This window comes from Patella vulgata, chromosome 4, assembly GCF_932274485.2.
Source record: "Patella vulgata chromosome 4, xgPatVulg1.2, whole genome shotgun sequence".
NCBI lineage: Eukaryota > Metazoa > Mollusca > Gastropoda > Patellidae > Patella > Patella vulgata.
The window spans coordinates 27,517,357-27,535,060 of NC_065882.2; the positions used below are offsets into that span (position 1 = coordinate 27,517,357).

The 17,704-nt window shown below is 35.1% G+C and overlaps 1 protein-coding gene across 1 annotated transcript in view; it reads right to left on the minus strand.

Moving 5' to 3' along the window:
* LOC126819641 (elongation factor-like GTPase 1) overlaps positions 1-17,704 on the minus strand; it is a 73,943-nt gene that overhangs the window by 41,693 nt on the left and 14,546 nt on the right. The window contains exons 5-10 of the mRNA XM_050547781.2: positions 11,186-11,319; positions 10,399-10,536; positions 9,601-9,657; positions 8,767-8,808; positions 7,639-7,748; positions 7,211-7,334 (exon numbers count right to left, since the gene is read on the minus strand). Coding sequence (XP_050403738.1) covers positions 7,211-7,334; positions 7,639-7,748; positions 8,767-8,808; positions 9,601-9,657; positions 10,399-10,536; positions 11,186-11,319 — 605 coding nt within the window. The remainder of the gene's footprint in view (positions 1-7,210; positions 7,335-7,638; positions 7,749-8,766; positions 8,809-9,600; positions 9,658-10,398; positions 10,537-11,185; positions 11,320-17,704) is intronic.

The following is a 17,704-nucleotide window of genomic DNA, read 5'->3' on the forward strand; positions in this document are numbered from 1 at the left end:
ATTACTCACATACATCTCAAAAGTATATACTATACTATATAAATGTAAAGACATGTTATCATTATCTATGCACATCCAAGTATAAATGGGTCATTCCATGTCAAGTGGATCAAATTTCGGAAAGTTGGGAACATGAGCTCCTCCCAAAAATTTATAAACAAGCCAACAGTGAGGCTGATGTCCCCCGCCGAAATCCCAAAATAAATAGATGGCACATATTAATTAATTGCACATTTATTTTTTCAAAAGTATCAAGCAATCAAACTGATTATCAACTATACACTAAGTTTCATCACTCTCTATCAGATAGAATCAAAGTTATCTTGTCCCAAAGCATCGACCAATGAAATTGCTTAGCTCAGCTTAGCTTTAGCTCGAAATGTTAATCATTGAACTGAGTCAAGACATTCACCTAATGAACATCTACATCAAGTTTAAACATTCTACCTTAATTAAAAGTAGAGTTGTTAGAGAGGTGACTCATGTTTTCCTTTGGCGTTCGTCACTTCCGATTCAGAAAAACTGAATTAGCAATGATCTCTGAGATAAAATTATATTTGGAATGTGTTTAACCAGCTCTATCACATATATGTGATAATGACTGGCACCAATATTGTCCTTTAAAGTATAGTAATGTTGTTACACCATCACTGAACAACTGAAAACTGTTTTGGGGGCGTGCCCAACCCTCAGGGTCACAGCCACACCCATTTTTTCTTTGTGTTTCTGTGTGTTTTGCATACAGGTCGCAATTCTTAATGGATTGTCTTGAAAACTTTGCATATTTATTGCTTATACCCAAGGATGACTGTTATTATTCTGGTGCATGCACGACCCCCAGGGCCATAGCAACAGCAGATTTCTTGTTGTTACACTATCACTGAACAACTGAAAACTGTTTTTGGGGCGTGCCCAACCCTCAGGGTCACAGCCACACCCATTTTTTCTTTGTGTTTCTGTGTGTTTTGCATACAGGCCACAATTCTTAATGGATTGTCTTGAAAACTTTGCATATTTATTGCTTATACCCAAGGATGACTGTTATTATTCTGGTGCATGCACGACCCCCAGGGCCATAGCAACAGCAGATTTTGTGTTATCGTCCACAGACTGCAATCCTGACTTCCAAAGAACGGTGACTATTGATTTTGGTACATGCCCGACCCACAGGGGCAGTGTCACGTTCCAGGATGATCCATTCAGAATTGCAGCCCTTGGGCGATAAACAAAAACAAGAGCATCGCTAACGCTGCAATATATGTCCACATTCCTACTTTGATTGATATGGTACTTTTTAAAATGAAGAGAATGAAATATGAAATGGCTGTAATATGACAAGAATGTGTTGGGTTTGTTTTGCCAAATTTACAGAAAAAAATATTAACAAGTGGGTGTGACACTGCCCAAGAAGAAATAGTTCATGTCTTTATGGTATAAGGAATAAATATGCGAAGTTCCAAGATGATCCATTCAGAATTGCAGCCTGTCGACGATAAATACAAAAATTGGGCGTAGTTCTGCCCCTGGGGGTTGGATATGAAACAATATAAATAGGTACCACCCTGTTATTGAAATGATTGATATGCTGAACTTGAACAAAATCTGTTAATTATTGCAACCTGTAGAGAATTTAAAGATAAAAACGAACAAAAAAGTTGGTGTGATACCACATCCCTGGGGGTCCGGACATGCACCAAGGAATAAATATGCCAAGTTCCAAGATATCCTTTTAGAATTCCAGCCTGTAGACAAAAAACACAAAAATTGGGCGTGGCTCTGCCCCTGGGGGTTGGACATGGCCCAATATATATAGGTACAACCCTATGCTGGAACATTTCGAATTGGATCCAAATCTGTTAATAATTGCAACCTGCATATCATTCACAGACAAAATATCAACAAAGAGTGGGTGGGGAGCAGAATCAATAGTTGCCGTCCTCAAGTTTCAAGATGATCCATTCAGAATTGTGGCCTTCAGGCGCTAAAGGCAAAAATTGGGTGTGGCTCTGTCTCTGGGGGTCGGGACATCCACCAAAATCAATAGCTTCAGCCCTTAGGCTATAAGGAATACATATGCCAAGTACCAAGCTGATCCATTCAGAATTGCAGCCTGTAAATGATAAACACAAAAATTGGGCATGGCTCTGCCCCTGGGGGTTGGGCATTCACCACAAACAATAGGGATGTTCCTTAGGATTTAAGGAACAAGCCAACATTGAGGCTGATGTATCCCGTCGAAATCCCAAAATAAAGAGATGACACATATTAATTAATCACACATTTATTTTTTTCAAAAGTATTGAGCAATCAAACTATTCACTAAGTTTCATCACTTTCGATCAGATAGAATCAAGATTATCCTGTCCCTAAGCATTGACCAGTGAAATTGATTAGCTCTGCTTAGCTTCAGCTCGAAATGTTAAACATTGAACTTAGTCAAGACATTCATCTAATTAACATCTTACATCAAGTTTAAACATTCTACCTCAAGTAAAAGTAGAGTTATGTTCCAAAGTCTTGACCAATCAAATTGCTTATCGCTCCTTAGCCTAAGCAGAAAATTCTCACCATCGAACTAAGTCAAGGTAATGATATAATAAATCTATATTCAGAGTTTTATCATTCTCACTTCATTATAACCAAAGTTATCGTGCCCCTAAAGCATCAACCAATCAGATTGCTTATCTCTGCTTACAGTAAGCAGACAATGTTCATCATTGAACTCCATCAAGGCATTCACCTAATGATAGTAGGGGAGCTAGCTGACCGTTATTCCTAAACCTGCGGACAAAATTGGCACTATGCCTAACGGAGGCACCATCATGCCCGATGATCAGAATGGGAATTCTTAAGTTGCACATCCCCTGGGTTTAGGTTATTTTAAAATCAACGTGAAAAGTCAACAATTTTGATAATAGATATTAAAACTTCATCACCAAACAGATTTCAAGTGCCAATTAAAAATATAAGCCATTAAATACACAAGATGAACTTCAATGTATGTTATAGTAGGGTAAATGAAGTTTCATTATCAACCTTTTTCAGAATCGGTATTTTTTGTACGTTTTCAGTGTGCATTGAATTTCGTGACTGAATATTTGGAAAAGTATATATCCCATCGACTCAGAATCTTTTGCAAATTGATAAAAGACAAACTGACATTAACTATGCCAATTTTGGAGTTTGTGTATACAATAGTGACTTTGCCAGAGCGGAAATCCTGAAGATAAAAGTGAATAGTTCATTTGTTCCACATTTTGCCATGGTGGCGCGAAAAGTATACATTGGACATTGAGTGCGATGCTAAATCCGTAATCTACACCAACTGATGTCTTAGATTATAATTACACAATTAGAGAGTTCTACTCCTATGAGAAATGTGAGTTTAAAGTGCCTGGAAACCTGAAAAAAATGTATTTATGATCCGTTTCAGCACCCTAATTTCAAATTGCCATATCTCAGCGAGTTTTTGACCTAGAGAGGTAAAATTTCGGATTTGTTAGTTTAAGGCCATATACTAAAACATATATTGTTTATAATTTTTTGGGAGGGTTTTGGAACCATTGGTTCAGTTGATATGGAATGACCCAAATTTCATTTGTGAAAAAATTTGGCTGGTTACGAAATATGACAGTACATTAGATTCAAAATTCTAACATGTTATAATCTAATTTCTATTCATGTAATTTCTAACTTCTATTCATGTAAGACAGTGTATAATCCAACTTCTTTATTTGTTCAGTGTAAATTTTAATTCTATTTCATCTTATTTCTATTATTTAGACCAAAACGTCTTCTTCATTGACACTTAACACGTTTAGCATGAACATCAAACAAAATTAGAATTTTTACACACTTCTGCCTAGCAACCATCATTATGAAGTGGCTTGGTGTCCCCACTGCGTGCTCATTTGGTGAGAGAGATATGGGGTTTAACTCCACAAACTACATCATTTCGGGACTAAAGTATGGTTCAATTTTATCTCAATAATTCGCTTGCGCGTACGGGTCTTTAGCTGTGGGAGGGAACCGGAGAAAACCCACACGAGGTTTGACAGGCGACCCTTCTCCTTGTCACGTACAACTTGGGAATCAAAACCACGCCAGCTGACTCAAAGGCAGACCTTATGATACAGCCATCCAACCCCCTTATCAATTAGATCTAACCGATTGAGCATCTGGTCGGGACCATAATGTTGATGGTCTGGTTGAATGGCTGGACCGAGTGCTGAGAGAGAGAGAGAGAGAGAGAGAGAGAGAGAGAGAGAGAGAGAGAGGTTTAACTCTACTCAACACACAAACTAGGTCATTTCAGAACTAACAATGGTAATACGCCTGACAGCCCAATGCGTATTTGTGATTAGTATTGTAAATAAAGTATATTGTAATTGTATCAAAGTACATGAGCGTACCAAATAAAATAGACACCTGTACAAGGTTCTTTCCATGCCACAAGACTTTGGCATGAAATGGGAAGCCATTGACTGAAATTTATCTGACTTTCAATCTGCGATTTTGGATTACTTTTTCAGTTAAATATATTACTAGCGATTGTATTATAATACTCTGATATCGATCTCAATAGATGCAAATAATCTGACTCAAAAGTTATCAAAATTTAAGTGCAATTACTGTTTATGTACGGGAGACACTTGCGGGAAAATACCGCTCTGACGCCACGTTTCCGGGGATTTCCATTCACACGATTACAGCCATAGAAAACGGGATTTATCGGTTTTGCAGACTGAAATTTGCTACTTTCGACTAAATGCTTTTTATCTGATATTATCATGATTATAAATATTTTATATATTATCATTCAAATTATTACGATTTATATAAGTTTTAACTGGCTAATATTCACAAATTTGAGTTGTAAAATTTGTACGACCGATTCTTATTTATTATGATGTCACTCAGATGTGACTGAAAACACTTTTTGGAGTACCGTATTAAAGTCTTTTGAGTAGCATTTTATGTAAATTTTTTACAAAATATTTAAAAAATGTTTTTTCTGTCATTTAAATTATTGACCCGAAACCCAAAGGGAATTTTCATTTGTTCATTGTTGTATGCAGCAAAAATGAGTGCACAGTGTAAAATTTAAAAAGACATTTAGTATTAGCCTATGATCAATAAAAATGAAGTTATTTGATGAAAAAAAAAATCTCCTGGATTCTCCTGTTTTTTCATTGCTGGTCTCCTGTTTTTTCATACCTGGGGGTAGGGCTGTACGATATTGCAAATAGGGACGATATCGATATTGGCATTTTTTTTAACGATATAGTTGCTATTAAATAAATTAAATATAAATGCATTAAAGCTGACTACAGTGTGAGTAAGAATTGTGGGTAAGAATTGCTTTATTCATACACTTTAAACTTTGCTTTTTTCATAATATAGATTTATCAAAATGAACAAAACAACATCCTTTTTGGATAAAAATTAAATACAACCGCTGATGTTTAAAAAGCGTCTGCTTGTGGCCTAGTGTAAGAAAATTCTCAAATATCACGTGCAGCTGAAGTAAGTAGATGCGGTCTTCAAGTCTTCTATTGTAAGTTCAAACAGTTTAACAAATACTAAATGATCCGGACTATCTTCCATTCAAGCATTCAATTGGCTGCGGTATTTATAGATCGTTTTATTCTTGCTTTCAGAAATTAAGTTTCGTAGAGTTTTCTAAAAATATTTGTTTTTTAAAAATATGACAACCTATTTATAACCTGGTAATTAGCCGCGGTAGTGGGAAATTTCAGGTGTTTAGTAGGCCTAAGCCTTACATGTAGTAACAACTGACAATTTATTGTCGACTAAAAACAAAGTAAAACTAACGATGCAGTGCGCAAGTGTTTTCAACATTTAACGATTCTCAAAACATTAGTTTTATTATAGTTTATTGCCGTCGACTAATTTCCACTAATGTATAGTGTATTTATTATCTATTTTTATGATAATTCTTTTCGATATTTGAAGTTTATGGCGATATTCGATAAACCACTATATCAACGATTTTTGGCAACATGATATCGTAGTTGGGTCTGAAAATACCATATCGCGATAAATGACTATATCAAGAATATCATACAGCCCTACCTGGGGGTTGACATGTCTGGATACTGGTGTTCTTGATGAAATTAAACCAAAATGGAATGGGGTTTATCATCCTACCTTTCTATACCAACTGGGCTAATGAAGACGGACTTACGCCATACAGTGTGCCATGGGGGATATTTATTACGAATTACAGCTGCCATGGGTTTTCGTTCGATCCAAAAAAACTAGACATTGCCCATGCCTACAATAATGGCAGCCTCCGCAAATCACAGGGACGGAACTAATAATGTCAGAAATATTGAAAAGCTTAGTTTTGCCAGTGTGTATACTAGTTGACGATGTTATTTAATTACCATATAAATATATTTCTATGATATAACCGGCTTAGTTCTCACTCCCTTGTCATTGATACAGAATGGGGGTCTATATTTGAAATAATATTTGCAAACCATATCACGTTCGATGTTGTTTTCAATTTCAACACTCCGCCAAACCATTCAATCTGACGAAGAGCGAGTCATTTGTATCAACATAATGGTCACGATGAGGTTCTCATGCAATTGCCAAATTGAGCACACGGTGGCAACACCTTATGATGTCATAATGATGGTTTCTAAGTAGAAGTATCAAAATTATAAATTTGTTCGATGTTCATGCTTAACATGTAAGCGACAATAAAGTACCACACGTAGATATTTTTCGTCTTAATAATAGAAATAAGATGAAACACAATTAAAATTTTCACTGAGCAAATAATTAAGTTGGATTATAAATACATTGTCTTCATTTAGAAATTACATGAATAGAAGTTAGAAATTACATGAATAGAAATTAGACGATAGCATGTTAGAATTTTGAATATAATATACCGCCATAAGGAAATGAAATGAAATGGGGTTTAACATCCTACTGTTCTGCTCCGACTGGGCTAATGAAGACGGCGGGTTGGCTAGAGAGAAAAATCTATATCTTAAATTTTTTCTGATTTTTTTTAGGCCTTTAATAAGTAAAACTCTTGCTATAAGGTTAACTATGATAATACTTTAACAATGTTTGCTTTAAGACAATTCTCAACATCTCCAAAAACAACTGCAAGTCACTAAAAAAAAATGAAAGCTCTTATGAAGAAAAAACCTGTTACAGTAAAACTTACTTGTGCACCTTTCTGTATAGATTTCGTCTTCATATTGACATAATAATCACCCCAAATGGTCTTAGTTAAAACATTTTTACTAAAACCTAGTTTTTTACTGTACATTTCAGCAAAATGTGATATACTGAAAACAAAAAATATTTTTTATTTTATTAAAACATGAGCATTAGCAACAACGTAAATTTGTAAAACAAATTTCATTATAAATTGAAATTAAAATAATGTTACAATAAATTGGGTTACTTTGAATTCTCATCTTTATTTATAAATAACATACCCCTCTTTATTATACCTTTGTATCTATGGAAAGACCTGATATAGGCGTCAAGCCTGTTGCTCAATCCTATTCGTTTGTGAATAAAATATTGTTTAAATCAAAAATCTTTATTTATCTAATGTAATGAAATAGTCCAATGTAATATACTTACGTAAAACCCCAGCTATCTAGAGCACTGGCAAAGATAACATTTCCTCTATCAGGTGAAAAAAATATATTCTTATCTTCTTCTTCATCTTCTAATTTTGTCCAATCATATGACTAGAAAACAACAAGCGGTTGCCATGCAAGATACACCCACATTTTGCAAGAGATGGACAGAGAACAAGCCAAAACAGCGATTTTTCATACGCTCAGGGGCCATAATACAAGATGTTACAATCAAACATGCGGCAATATCAAAAGGAACCAATATCTTTGGGATATAAACATATATCTTAAGTTTCATTAAAATCTAGTAAAAATTCTGACCTCTAGACAGCCTACAATCTAAAAACGTGATTTTTTGTACAATCAGGGACCATAATCCAGGACTTTGGGGTCCGATATGCACGAATATAGAAAGAAACCGAGATCTTTTGGTTATAAACATATATTTTAAGTTTCAACAAAATCTGATCAAAATCGTGACTACTAGAGCGTCCAAAACCCTGGTATTAGATACTTTCACAGTATTTGCGTACAAGGAGCAGGTATTATGTTGGGTAGTTTCAAACTCAACCATTATTAGGGTGTAATGGTGATAAATTTAAATGGTTTTTAAAATTGGATAAAAAATTGTGACTTCTAGAGGGTCTACAGGCTAAAAACACGATTTTTCAAACAATCAGGGACCCAAATCCAGAAAGTTACGTTCCAATAGGCGTGAATATCGAAAGTAATCGTGATCTTTGGGATATAAACATATATTTTAAGTTTCATCAAAATCGGTTCAAAATTGTGACCTCTATCTTGATATTCCATACTTTTACACTATTTGCGAACAAGGAGCAGCCATTTTGTTGGCCAGTATCGGTCCAAATTTCATGAAGTTCACACTAGTCCGTCATTATGGTATAACAGTGATATATTCGGACAATTTTTTAAATCAGATAAAAATTGTGACCTCCTAGAGGGACCACAAGCTAAAAACGTGATTTTTTGTACAATCAGGGGCCATCATGGTTTTTATAGTTATTTGTATTTATGACGTTCTGTGAAATCTGGGACTGCTCTGTTATTAAGATTAGATTTGTGATGTTAACAATGAAAGAATGGTTACAAAGAATAATAGGATTACCTGAGCATCTCCACTTATGGACTCTGACCACTCATCTGCAACCTTATAATTAAACCAAACAAAATAAAACATTATTATCAAAATTGGATGAATTACTTACTCTTACTGATCACTCAAGTGAACAACATTGACATGATAGAGATCAGTTCCTAGGGAGAGAAATGGGGTTTAACATTTACTCAAAACAAATTAGTTCAGTTTAGGACAATCGTGTATGTTTATTTCAATAATTTTCATGTCCAATGGGACGTTAAATAAACCAAATAAATGAAATGAAATGAAATAAAATTGGGTATAACGTCCTACTATTCTGCTCCACACTGGGTTAATGAAGATGGGCACACGCCATACAGTGTGCTATGAGGGAAATTTTGCCCCGACAGCGGCACTACGGCCTACTCTTACATAGAATTCCAACTGTCGAGGACTCTCTTACGTGCACGCCAATGTTTACACAGGGTCTCGGTTTTTCATCCCATCTGAACAACTAGACAGCTGTCCTTGTCAGGCCCTCCATCCTGCATCACTGACAAGGGGAAACCATGTCAGAAAATCTGGATGAACTTTCTCAGCCAATGTAGGGATCGAACATCCGACCTCCAGGCTAGCGAGCCAGCATTTTACCCACCTAACAACAGTGACCGCCCGTAAACAAATAAAAAAAACCTAGAGCAAAACACATGAGGTAAGACAGGCTAGACTATTTTTGTCATGTACAAACCAGAGATCTAACCTTTGATGCAGTACAACAGATCGTGGGAACTAGAGCATAAATGTCAAACCACTCAGCCAGTCTATGTGGAAAACAAATGAACCAAAAAAAATATAACTTACAGCTGATGTTTTCCCCATAGCTTCTGATGTATATAGTTCATTTGTTAATAAATTCACCTACAAAAATTGATATATAATAACTATTTAGTTATAAACATGGACAGACCAACATCTCAAGTCATTCTATTTAAACAACAAACACATTCTCTTTAAAAAAAAAACCTAAGATATTCCGATGATTTGCAATGGACTGACAAATGTTCAAACCATATAAATTTGTTTCTAGTGAGAGTATTTTATTTAGCTGTGATATCACCTCTATGAAAGCGGACATTAAAAAAATCCTATTTCACACAAGTATGTTATGTCTTGTGCCAATTGGAATTCAAACTTGTAACTCAGGTAAGAAATATGTTCGACCAATCTGTGTATTAAATTACTGATGTGTGATTACAGTTCAGTCTACTATGGGCAGCAGGTCACAATTCTATTGAATACATGTATATGTACATGTATGTAATAATCTTACGTTCTTGATGCGATGCAGGGATGCCGATATAGTACCCAAGGGCCTAATTAAATCAGATTACCTTTAGGTACACGTAATTAAGGGAGATCCCTGGTTTGTCAGCATTAACTAACCATTGTTGTGTACATGTATATACTGTCCTGTCATATTTTCATTTTTTATCATAGCTTGATAATGACCAAAGAAGCCTAGTCGAAACGTCGCTCAGTAAAAAGCAGTAATTGTATTCCATAGAATTGTGACCTGTACACTCTAGTTCAATTACTAAATGCCACTGAAACAGTTTTACTATGGGCAGCGTTTATATATTACATGTTAGAATTTAATACCTGTTCCAATATCTGTTGCAGATGAATATAAGCTTCTGTTGAAGAGAATTTTAATTCTGTGATTAAACGATCTATCTTATTAAGGACTAGCACTGGTTTTATATTTTCTAACCAAGCCTGACGTAGAACAGCATGGGTCTGGGGAACAAAACAAAATTGAAGAAATACATTTATTAATTGCAGAAAACCTTTAATAAAATATGTAATCTAGCTAATAGAACTCCTTGAGAGTATGACATCATCAGTTTAGAGGTATGGACAGTTTTAGATGCACTTTCCTTTGTTGATTGGCAAATCTTCAGACACATACCACTGCAATCCTTTAATGTTAGCTCACTGACAATACATCATTACTGTTTCAGATTAAAACTACGAAAAGACAGAATTTATCTCTATATTAATTTGTGTCTGTTAATAATTAATCAGATTGACATTCCGTTGCAAGTTGGCTGGTTCAAAATCGAAAAAAAAACATTGGTGGTGCATCCTGGATTTAAGTAGTGTACTGTTCCACTATCATATTATTCTGAGCATGATGAACAAACATCAACTGATTCATAACAAAACACAAGGCATTTTGAATGTGCTTGTACTATAATGCTCCCTAATTCAAGTCAGATATATGTAAAATTAATTTCCTATTAAATCTAAACTTATTGATAATTTATATAAATATTTTTCATTAATAGCACATTTTAAAAAAAATTCAACAATAACCTGATGGCCAATAAGAAAGAAGCTTCTTCACATTCATGACATAAATGATAATTTAATCCATTTACAGTACCTGTGGACAAACGCCTTCAACTACATCTACCATTAACAAAGCTCCATCACACAGTCTAACAGCAGTTGATACCTCACTAGAGAAATCAACATGTCCTGGGGAATCTATCAAATTGATCAAGTAATCTTTATCATCTAGTAAAATATATATAAAAAGACATCTCATTACTGTTAATACACTTTAAAAGAGAAGTACAAAATTTAAAAAAACCGTATGCCTTCAATTTTTCATTGATAATATGTTTTGTAGCCTATAGTATTTGAATAAAATTTTTGATTGCCACAATATGACAATGAAATTTATCACCCAATAATACATTCTACAGTAGGTATTGCTTGTGTGATAAATTTCATAATCTACTGCGATATCTATATTGCTTTACATGAATTTGATTGGTCAGTTGAAAAAGAACTACTTTTTTTTTATTTTCAAAGAATAGTTCATTTTTTATTAAAAGTAACTTCTTTTTTTTTATTAAAAAAGAACTATTTTTATTTAAATGACCTTGATGGGAATACTGGGTCAATATAAAGGACTTTGCAATGGCTGAATTGCTGTCAAAAAATGATGTATCACTACGCCATAATGTAATCAGGTTCAGTAAAAGTTAAATCTATAGCAAAGAATTATATTTATTTATACTGCATGTAAGAAATGATTGGATGATAAATAAAATGTCTTAATCGTCTTTTTTGATATCAAAAAAGACTCGTAGGAGATTCTCTATATATTTTACAATATCTTACATGTGCATATTGAAGTCTTACATGGTAATAGAGTTCAATGTCTTTGAAAGCCCTGATTGGGCAAGACCGTGATTCATTTTTATGCAAGGTCAAATGAGAATGACACATTTGAATTTCAAAATGGAGTCTTGAGAAAAAGCTGATTTATTTCTTGGGAATTAGTTAGTTATGTATAAATAAGTTAAAACTAGGTGATGGCATTTACATATCTGTGAAAACAATGTGGGATACCAGTACTGGTCATGTTATGAATAACCAGATGTGATGAGGTCATGATAATTCATCGAAATCTATCGTTTATTACCATTTCAGGCGATCAAACTTTCTAGAATTGTCATTTGGAAACTTCTAGAAATCATAGAAACTTCTGGAAACAGTGTTAAGAAACGATTGTACGGTTCTGGAGGGTTCTAGAAATGGTTGGAAACTTCTAGAATTTCCTAGCCAGCGGCTGCCAGGTAGGATACGCCCATATTTTTCAAGAGATGGAAAGAGAACAAGCTAAAAAAAAAGTGATAATGCGTAACATAAAGGGCCATAATTCAGGAAGGTACAGGAACCAAGATCTTTGGTGACCTATAGAGGGTCCACAACCTTGATATACCAGATGTTCACACTATTTTGTCTGGCAGTTTTCATCCGATATTAACAAAATTCGAACTCAACCAACATTACGGTGAAACGGTGATATATTTCAACGTTTTTGTAAATCAGATAATAATTGTGACCTCTAGAAGGACCACAAGCTAAAAACAGGATTTTTCGTACAATCAGGGGCCATAATTCAGGCAGTTACGATCCGAATCCGATATGCGCAAATATCGACAGCAACCAAGATCTTTGGGTTAGAAGCATGCATTTCAAGTTTCATCAAAATCGGATCAAAATTGTGAGCTCTAAAGGGTCCACAACCTTGATATACCAGATGAAAATGTGGGCATATAAAAATTGTGACCAGCAGAGTGTCCACAAACAATTGTGGACAGACGTCCGGACGGACAGGGGCGACGACAATATACGTCCACATGAAAATGTGGGCGTTTAAAAACTATATAAGCTGGACCAGATCAGTCCTAGGGCAGAATTTTCTAAGCACTTCGTACACAACTCGGTGTTTGTTGTAAGTTTCTATTTGACCCACATGGTCTGTGTTCTTGATTTATTGCCATTTCGTGCTGTTGCACTGATTGTGTTGTTTTGGGAGAAATCATCTCTCTGATTTTTTCATTGTGCTGTTTTAAAAGACTTGATCTCTCTGTTGTTATCTTGTTTTAAATTTACTGTTGTGGATTATTACCATATTGGATTATTTTGATTCAAAGATTATTCATCTTGTCAGTTTTCAAGATCCTATGTAACTCTGCCAACTTGGGAATTACTACGGAGATGCTGAGAAGACATCTGTAAAGGACTGTCTACAAACTACTTTTTCACAGCAATAGAAGCACCGAGGGCAAAGAAGATTTCAACCGAATACTTGTACTTATAATCATTTGTCCCAATACCATTTTATCATTTGTATATATTATTAAATTGGTTGTTGCGTAGATTTGTCTGATCGAGGTATTGGATGGTTCATCAATCTGTAAACTACAATCGATAATCGCAGATTGTAAGAATTGGGGGGTGTCCGGGACCTCACCAAAAAGCTAACCAAGATCAGACACATTGTCATTTTGAGAAAGTTTTTTGATTAGTTTGAACTAAATTCTGATTCAGTAGATAGCGAAATGGCAGGCGAAGGTAAATTTGACCCCACAGGAAAATGAAGGAAATAGGGTTTAATGATTAATGTCCTACTGTTCTGCTCCGACTGGGATAATAAAGACGGGTGTACACCATGCAGTGTGCTATGAAGGAAATGTTGCCCTGACAGTGGAGCTACGGCCTACTTTTATTCCTTCCTAATTCCAACTGCCTAAGGATAGGACATCGGTTTTTCGTCCCATCCGAACGACTAGGTAGCTGTCCTTGTTAGGCTGTCTTTGGTCATGTGAACCTAGTAAAATCAGAGTCTGAAGAGGATGAATCAAAGCCGGGAGGTCTCACCTAGCCAGTTGCCTTGGAAATAGAAAAGTTGAAAGTTGAATTAGAAAGGGCGGGAATTGAAGCTGATTTTAGCAGAATGAAAATAGAGGAAAAAAGATGGGGAAGGGAAATAAAAGAAAAAAGACGGGAAAGGGAAACAGAAGAAAAAAGACGGGAAAGGGAAATAGAGGGAGAAAGACGAGAAAGAGAAATAGAGGAAAAAAGACACGGAATAGAAATAGAGGAAAAGGATCAGAGGAAAAATAATGGGAAATGGAAATAGAGGAAAAAATACGAGAAAGGGAAATAGAGGAAAAAACAAAGACTCGGAAAAGTAAAATGGCCCACGGGCTGATGATAAAGAGATTAGAATTGGAAATGACCATTAGAGATAGTTTGAATTGAGTGTCGCCCTTCACTGCATGCTAAAATTCAATGAGCATGATGTGGAAAGTTTCTTCCTGAACTTTGAGAAAGTGGCCAAACGCTTGGAATGGCCGAGCGAATTTTGGACAATTCTAATTCAGAGAAATTTACTGGGCCAAGCCCAGCATGTTTTCGCAGAAATTACATGGAAGATGCGAACCTCAAAAAGTTCTGTGATGTCTGACACGAGTCACACCAGATGTTGAATTCGCTCATTCGCTCGAGAAAACATACTAGCAGCTGCCAGGCAGGATACGCCCACATTTTGCAAGAGATGGATAGAGAACAAACTAAAAAACAAAAACGATTTTTTGTACAATCAGGGGACATAATCCAGAAAGTTATGGTCTGAAATATGCAAACATCAAAAGGAACTGGTATTTTTGGAATATAAAGATATGTTTTAAGTTTCATCAGAATCAGACAAAAACTGTGACCTCTAGAGGCTTGACAACCTTCGTATTGCATACTTTTACACAATTTGCGTACAAAGAGCGGCCATTTTGTTGGGCAGTTTCATTTCAATTTTCCCGAAATTCGAATTCAACCTTCATTATGGTGGAATGGTGAAATATTTAAACGGTTTTTAAAATCGGGAAAAAAAATTGTGACCTCTAGAGAATCCGCAAGCTAAAAATGCCATTTTTCGAACAATCAGGGGCCATAATCCAGGAAGTTAAGTTGGGGTATCTGCGATTATCAAAAATATCCATGATCTTAGTGTGTAATGGTGATATATTCACATATTTTTTATAAATCAGATAAAAATTGTGACCTCTACAAGGACCACAAGCTAAAAATGCGATTTTTCGTACAATCAAGGGCCATAATTCAGGAAGTTACTATCCGATATCAGAAACTGATGCTGCTGATATTGATGAATATTGATCATAAGCTTCCTGATTGAACAACATGAACATGCAATAATAATAAATGTCCAGTTCTTGAGCGCCAAATCACCCATAAGCATGCTCAAAGTGCTTTTAAGAGCAATAAGCTATATACATGTCTATTCAATTTAGTCTACATAAGATATTTTGAACAAATGAGTTCTTAATTGGATTTTGCTGTCGCAAATAACTTGAGATCTTTTAAACATACTATTATGCATTGTTTTGTTGTGACTTTTTTTCTAGAATTATCTCGCTGTTGGTCTTGTTAATAAATACAATATTAACAATATTTTTGGTCTTATTTTGTACATTGCCTTTAGGGGGATGTCAATTACTATATATACTCTCTTCACCTACATGTAGCCTTGTTTTGCCTGTCAATCTTAGACACGAGCAATAACCAGTGGTTGATCGAACATTCTTCAATCTATTTATGTTGGTTTGCCATGCCAAAACTTATTTTGCAAAATGATGAGAAATTTAATTTTTGTATAGAGGCCTAATGTAATGATGGCCTGATCGAAATGATAGTTTGGTGACTCACAGGTTCATTTGATCCCTCTCCTAGCCCATGGGCCAGCCACAAAAACTTGTTTTACTCAGCTTAGAGTTAGTCAAATTTAGTGTAGCATCAAGAAATTACTCAGTTAATTTTTCTCCAATATTCAGATTCAAGCTAGTAAAAAAGCCATTGAAATATGAATGGATTTTTAGCTGAGTGAAAAAAAAAAAAAGTAAAATAAATAATGTTTTATAGCTCTGAGCCATATTTATGTCCCAGGCCTTCCCCAACAATTATTGAAAACTGCATGATTATCTTATCGGTGAGTGTGCACATAGATAATACCGTAATGACCAGTGATGGGATTTTACCTGTATATTCCGGACTTGTCCGAATCTTTTTTCGAAACGCCCAAAATTGTCCGACCGGGAATATGCCCAATCGGACATCAAGACATGGTGAATAATATTCAAATTCCAAAATTAATATAGTGTACTGAGTGTATAACTACCGTGCAACCCGATTATCGTTGATAATAGGCTGGATTGATTAGGTAATTAAGTGATCGACTATTTATCGTGTTATATCGTCTTACACACCTACCTTGATTAACTACTATTCTGCCTTGATTGGCTGAACTAATTCTTTATCGGACAATTCATCAAATCAATCCTGAACAGAAGTCATTGCTTCTCCTTTGTCGGACGATATATCAATCCAATAAGAGTGATTAGAAACTTAATCTGATTAACCCGTGATTTTTCCATTGACCATTGTCTCACGTTTTAATCTCCTTTGTGTCGGACAATAACACGTAGAAATTAGTCATATATGTCACATATCCTGATAGTATATAACACCTCAAATCAACATACATTGTTTCCGATAACTTGGCTGTGATATATTTTCTGTGGTAGCAAAAGTTAAATAAAGATATTTCACACACATGGCGCTTATAGAGTTCAGTAATTAAAATGAAAGTACAAATCTCGCAAGACACGTGAAATTAAGAGATGTATACGTGCTGAATCCAATACGCCTGATGTTCGAGAAAAGATTCTATTTTGATAGCATATTGTCGGATTTATGATCATATTTTGAAGGGGGTTTATGTCTTTAAATAAATAAATAAATAAACACGCTAAGAAATGTTCACGAATATTTCGATTGGAATGACGTAAGTAGTTAATTGTTTTAGACAATAGCGCGTGCTACAGTCGAATGCAATTATTTAGAAGTTAGTTACACTCGCTCATTAGGGCGTCGTTAACTACGGTTTACAGAAAATAAAAATTTCGGGATGTCATTTTTTTACCTTCCGTATATAAATCTAAACGGAGTATCAGACGAATGTCGGACTTTGCTGAAAAATGTACCGACGTATGACCCGAAAAATACGGTAATTTTGGGGGAGTTTGAAACAGATCGGCAGCAGTCGGCATGCTGCCAATTCTATAGTATTACGATGTCATGTAATTTTGTAGGAATATTATTGACATAAATTTGAATACCGTACGGGTTTTAAACATGAAATATAACGAGGTGCACCTATTTTTTTTTTACATATGAATTTGAATATATTTTGTTGACACATCATTCTTAATTGTGTTTTGAAAACGTCTACTTAAATTACGGTAAGAGTTATGCCCCTTTATTTTCGGGAAAAAATGTCCGACATGAAATTTTTTGAAATCCCATCACTGGTAATGACGCTGTTTGCACTGAGTTTGAAGCTCAAATTCAACGTTTCTACGGTTTCATGTGTGTCTGATTATCCTGAATCCATTTCTTACCAATCCTTGTTGAAACACCGTTTCCACAAAGCCTAAAATGGCAATAACCAGCCGTAAAGCGTAATTATTTTAGTTAAACCAATCACATGCTACAATTCAATGAGTTTCATTAGTCAATTACTTGAACCTGT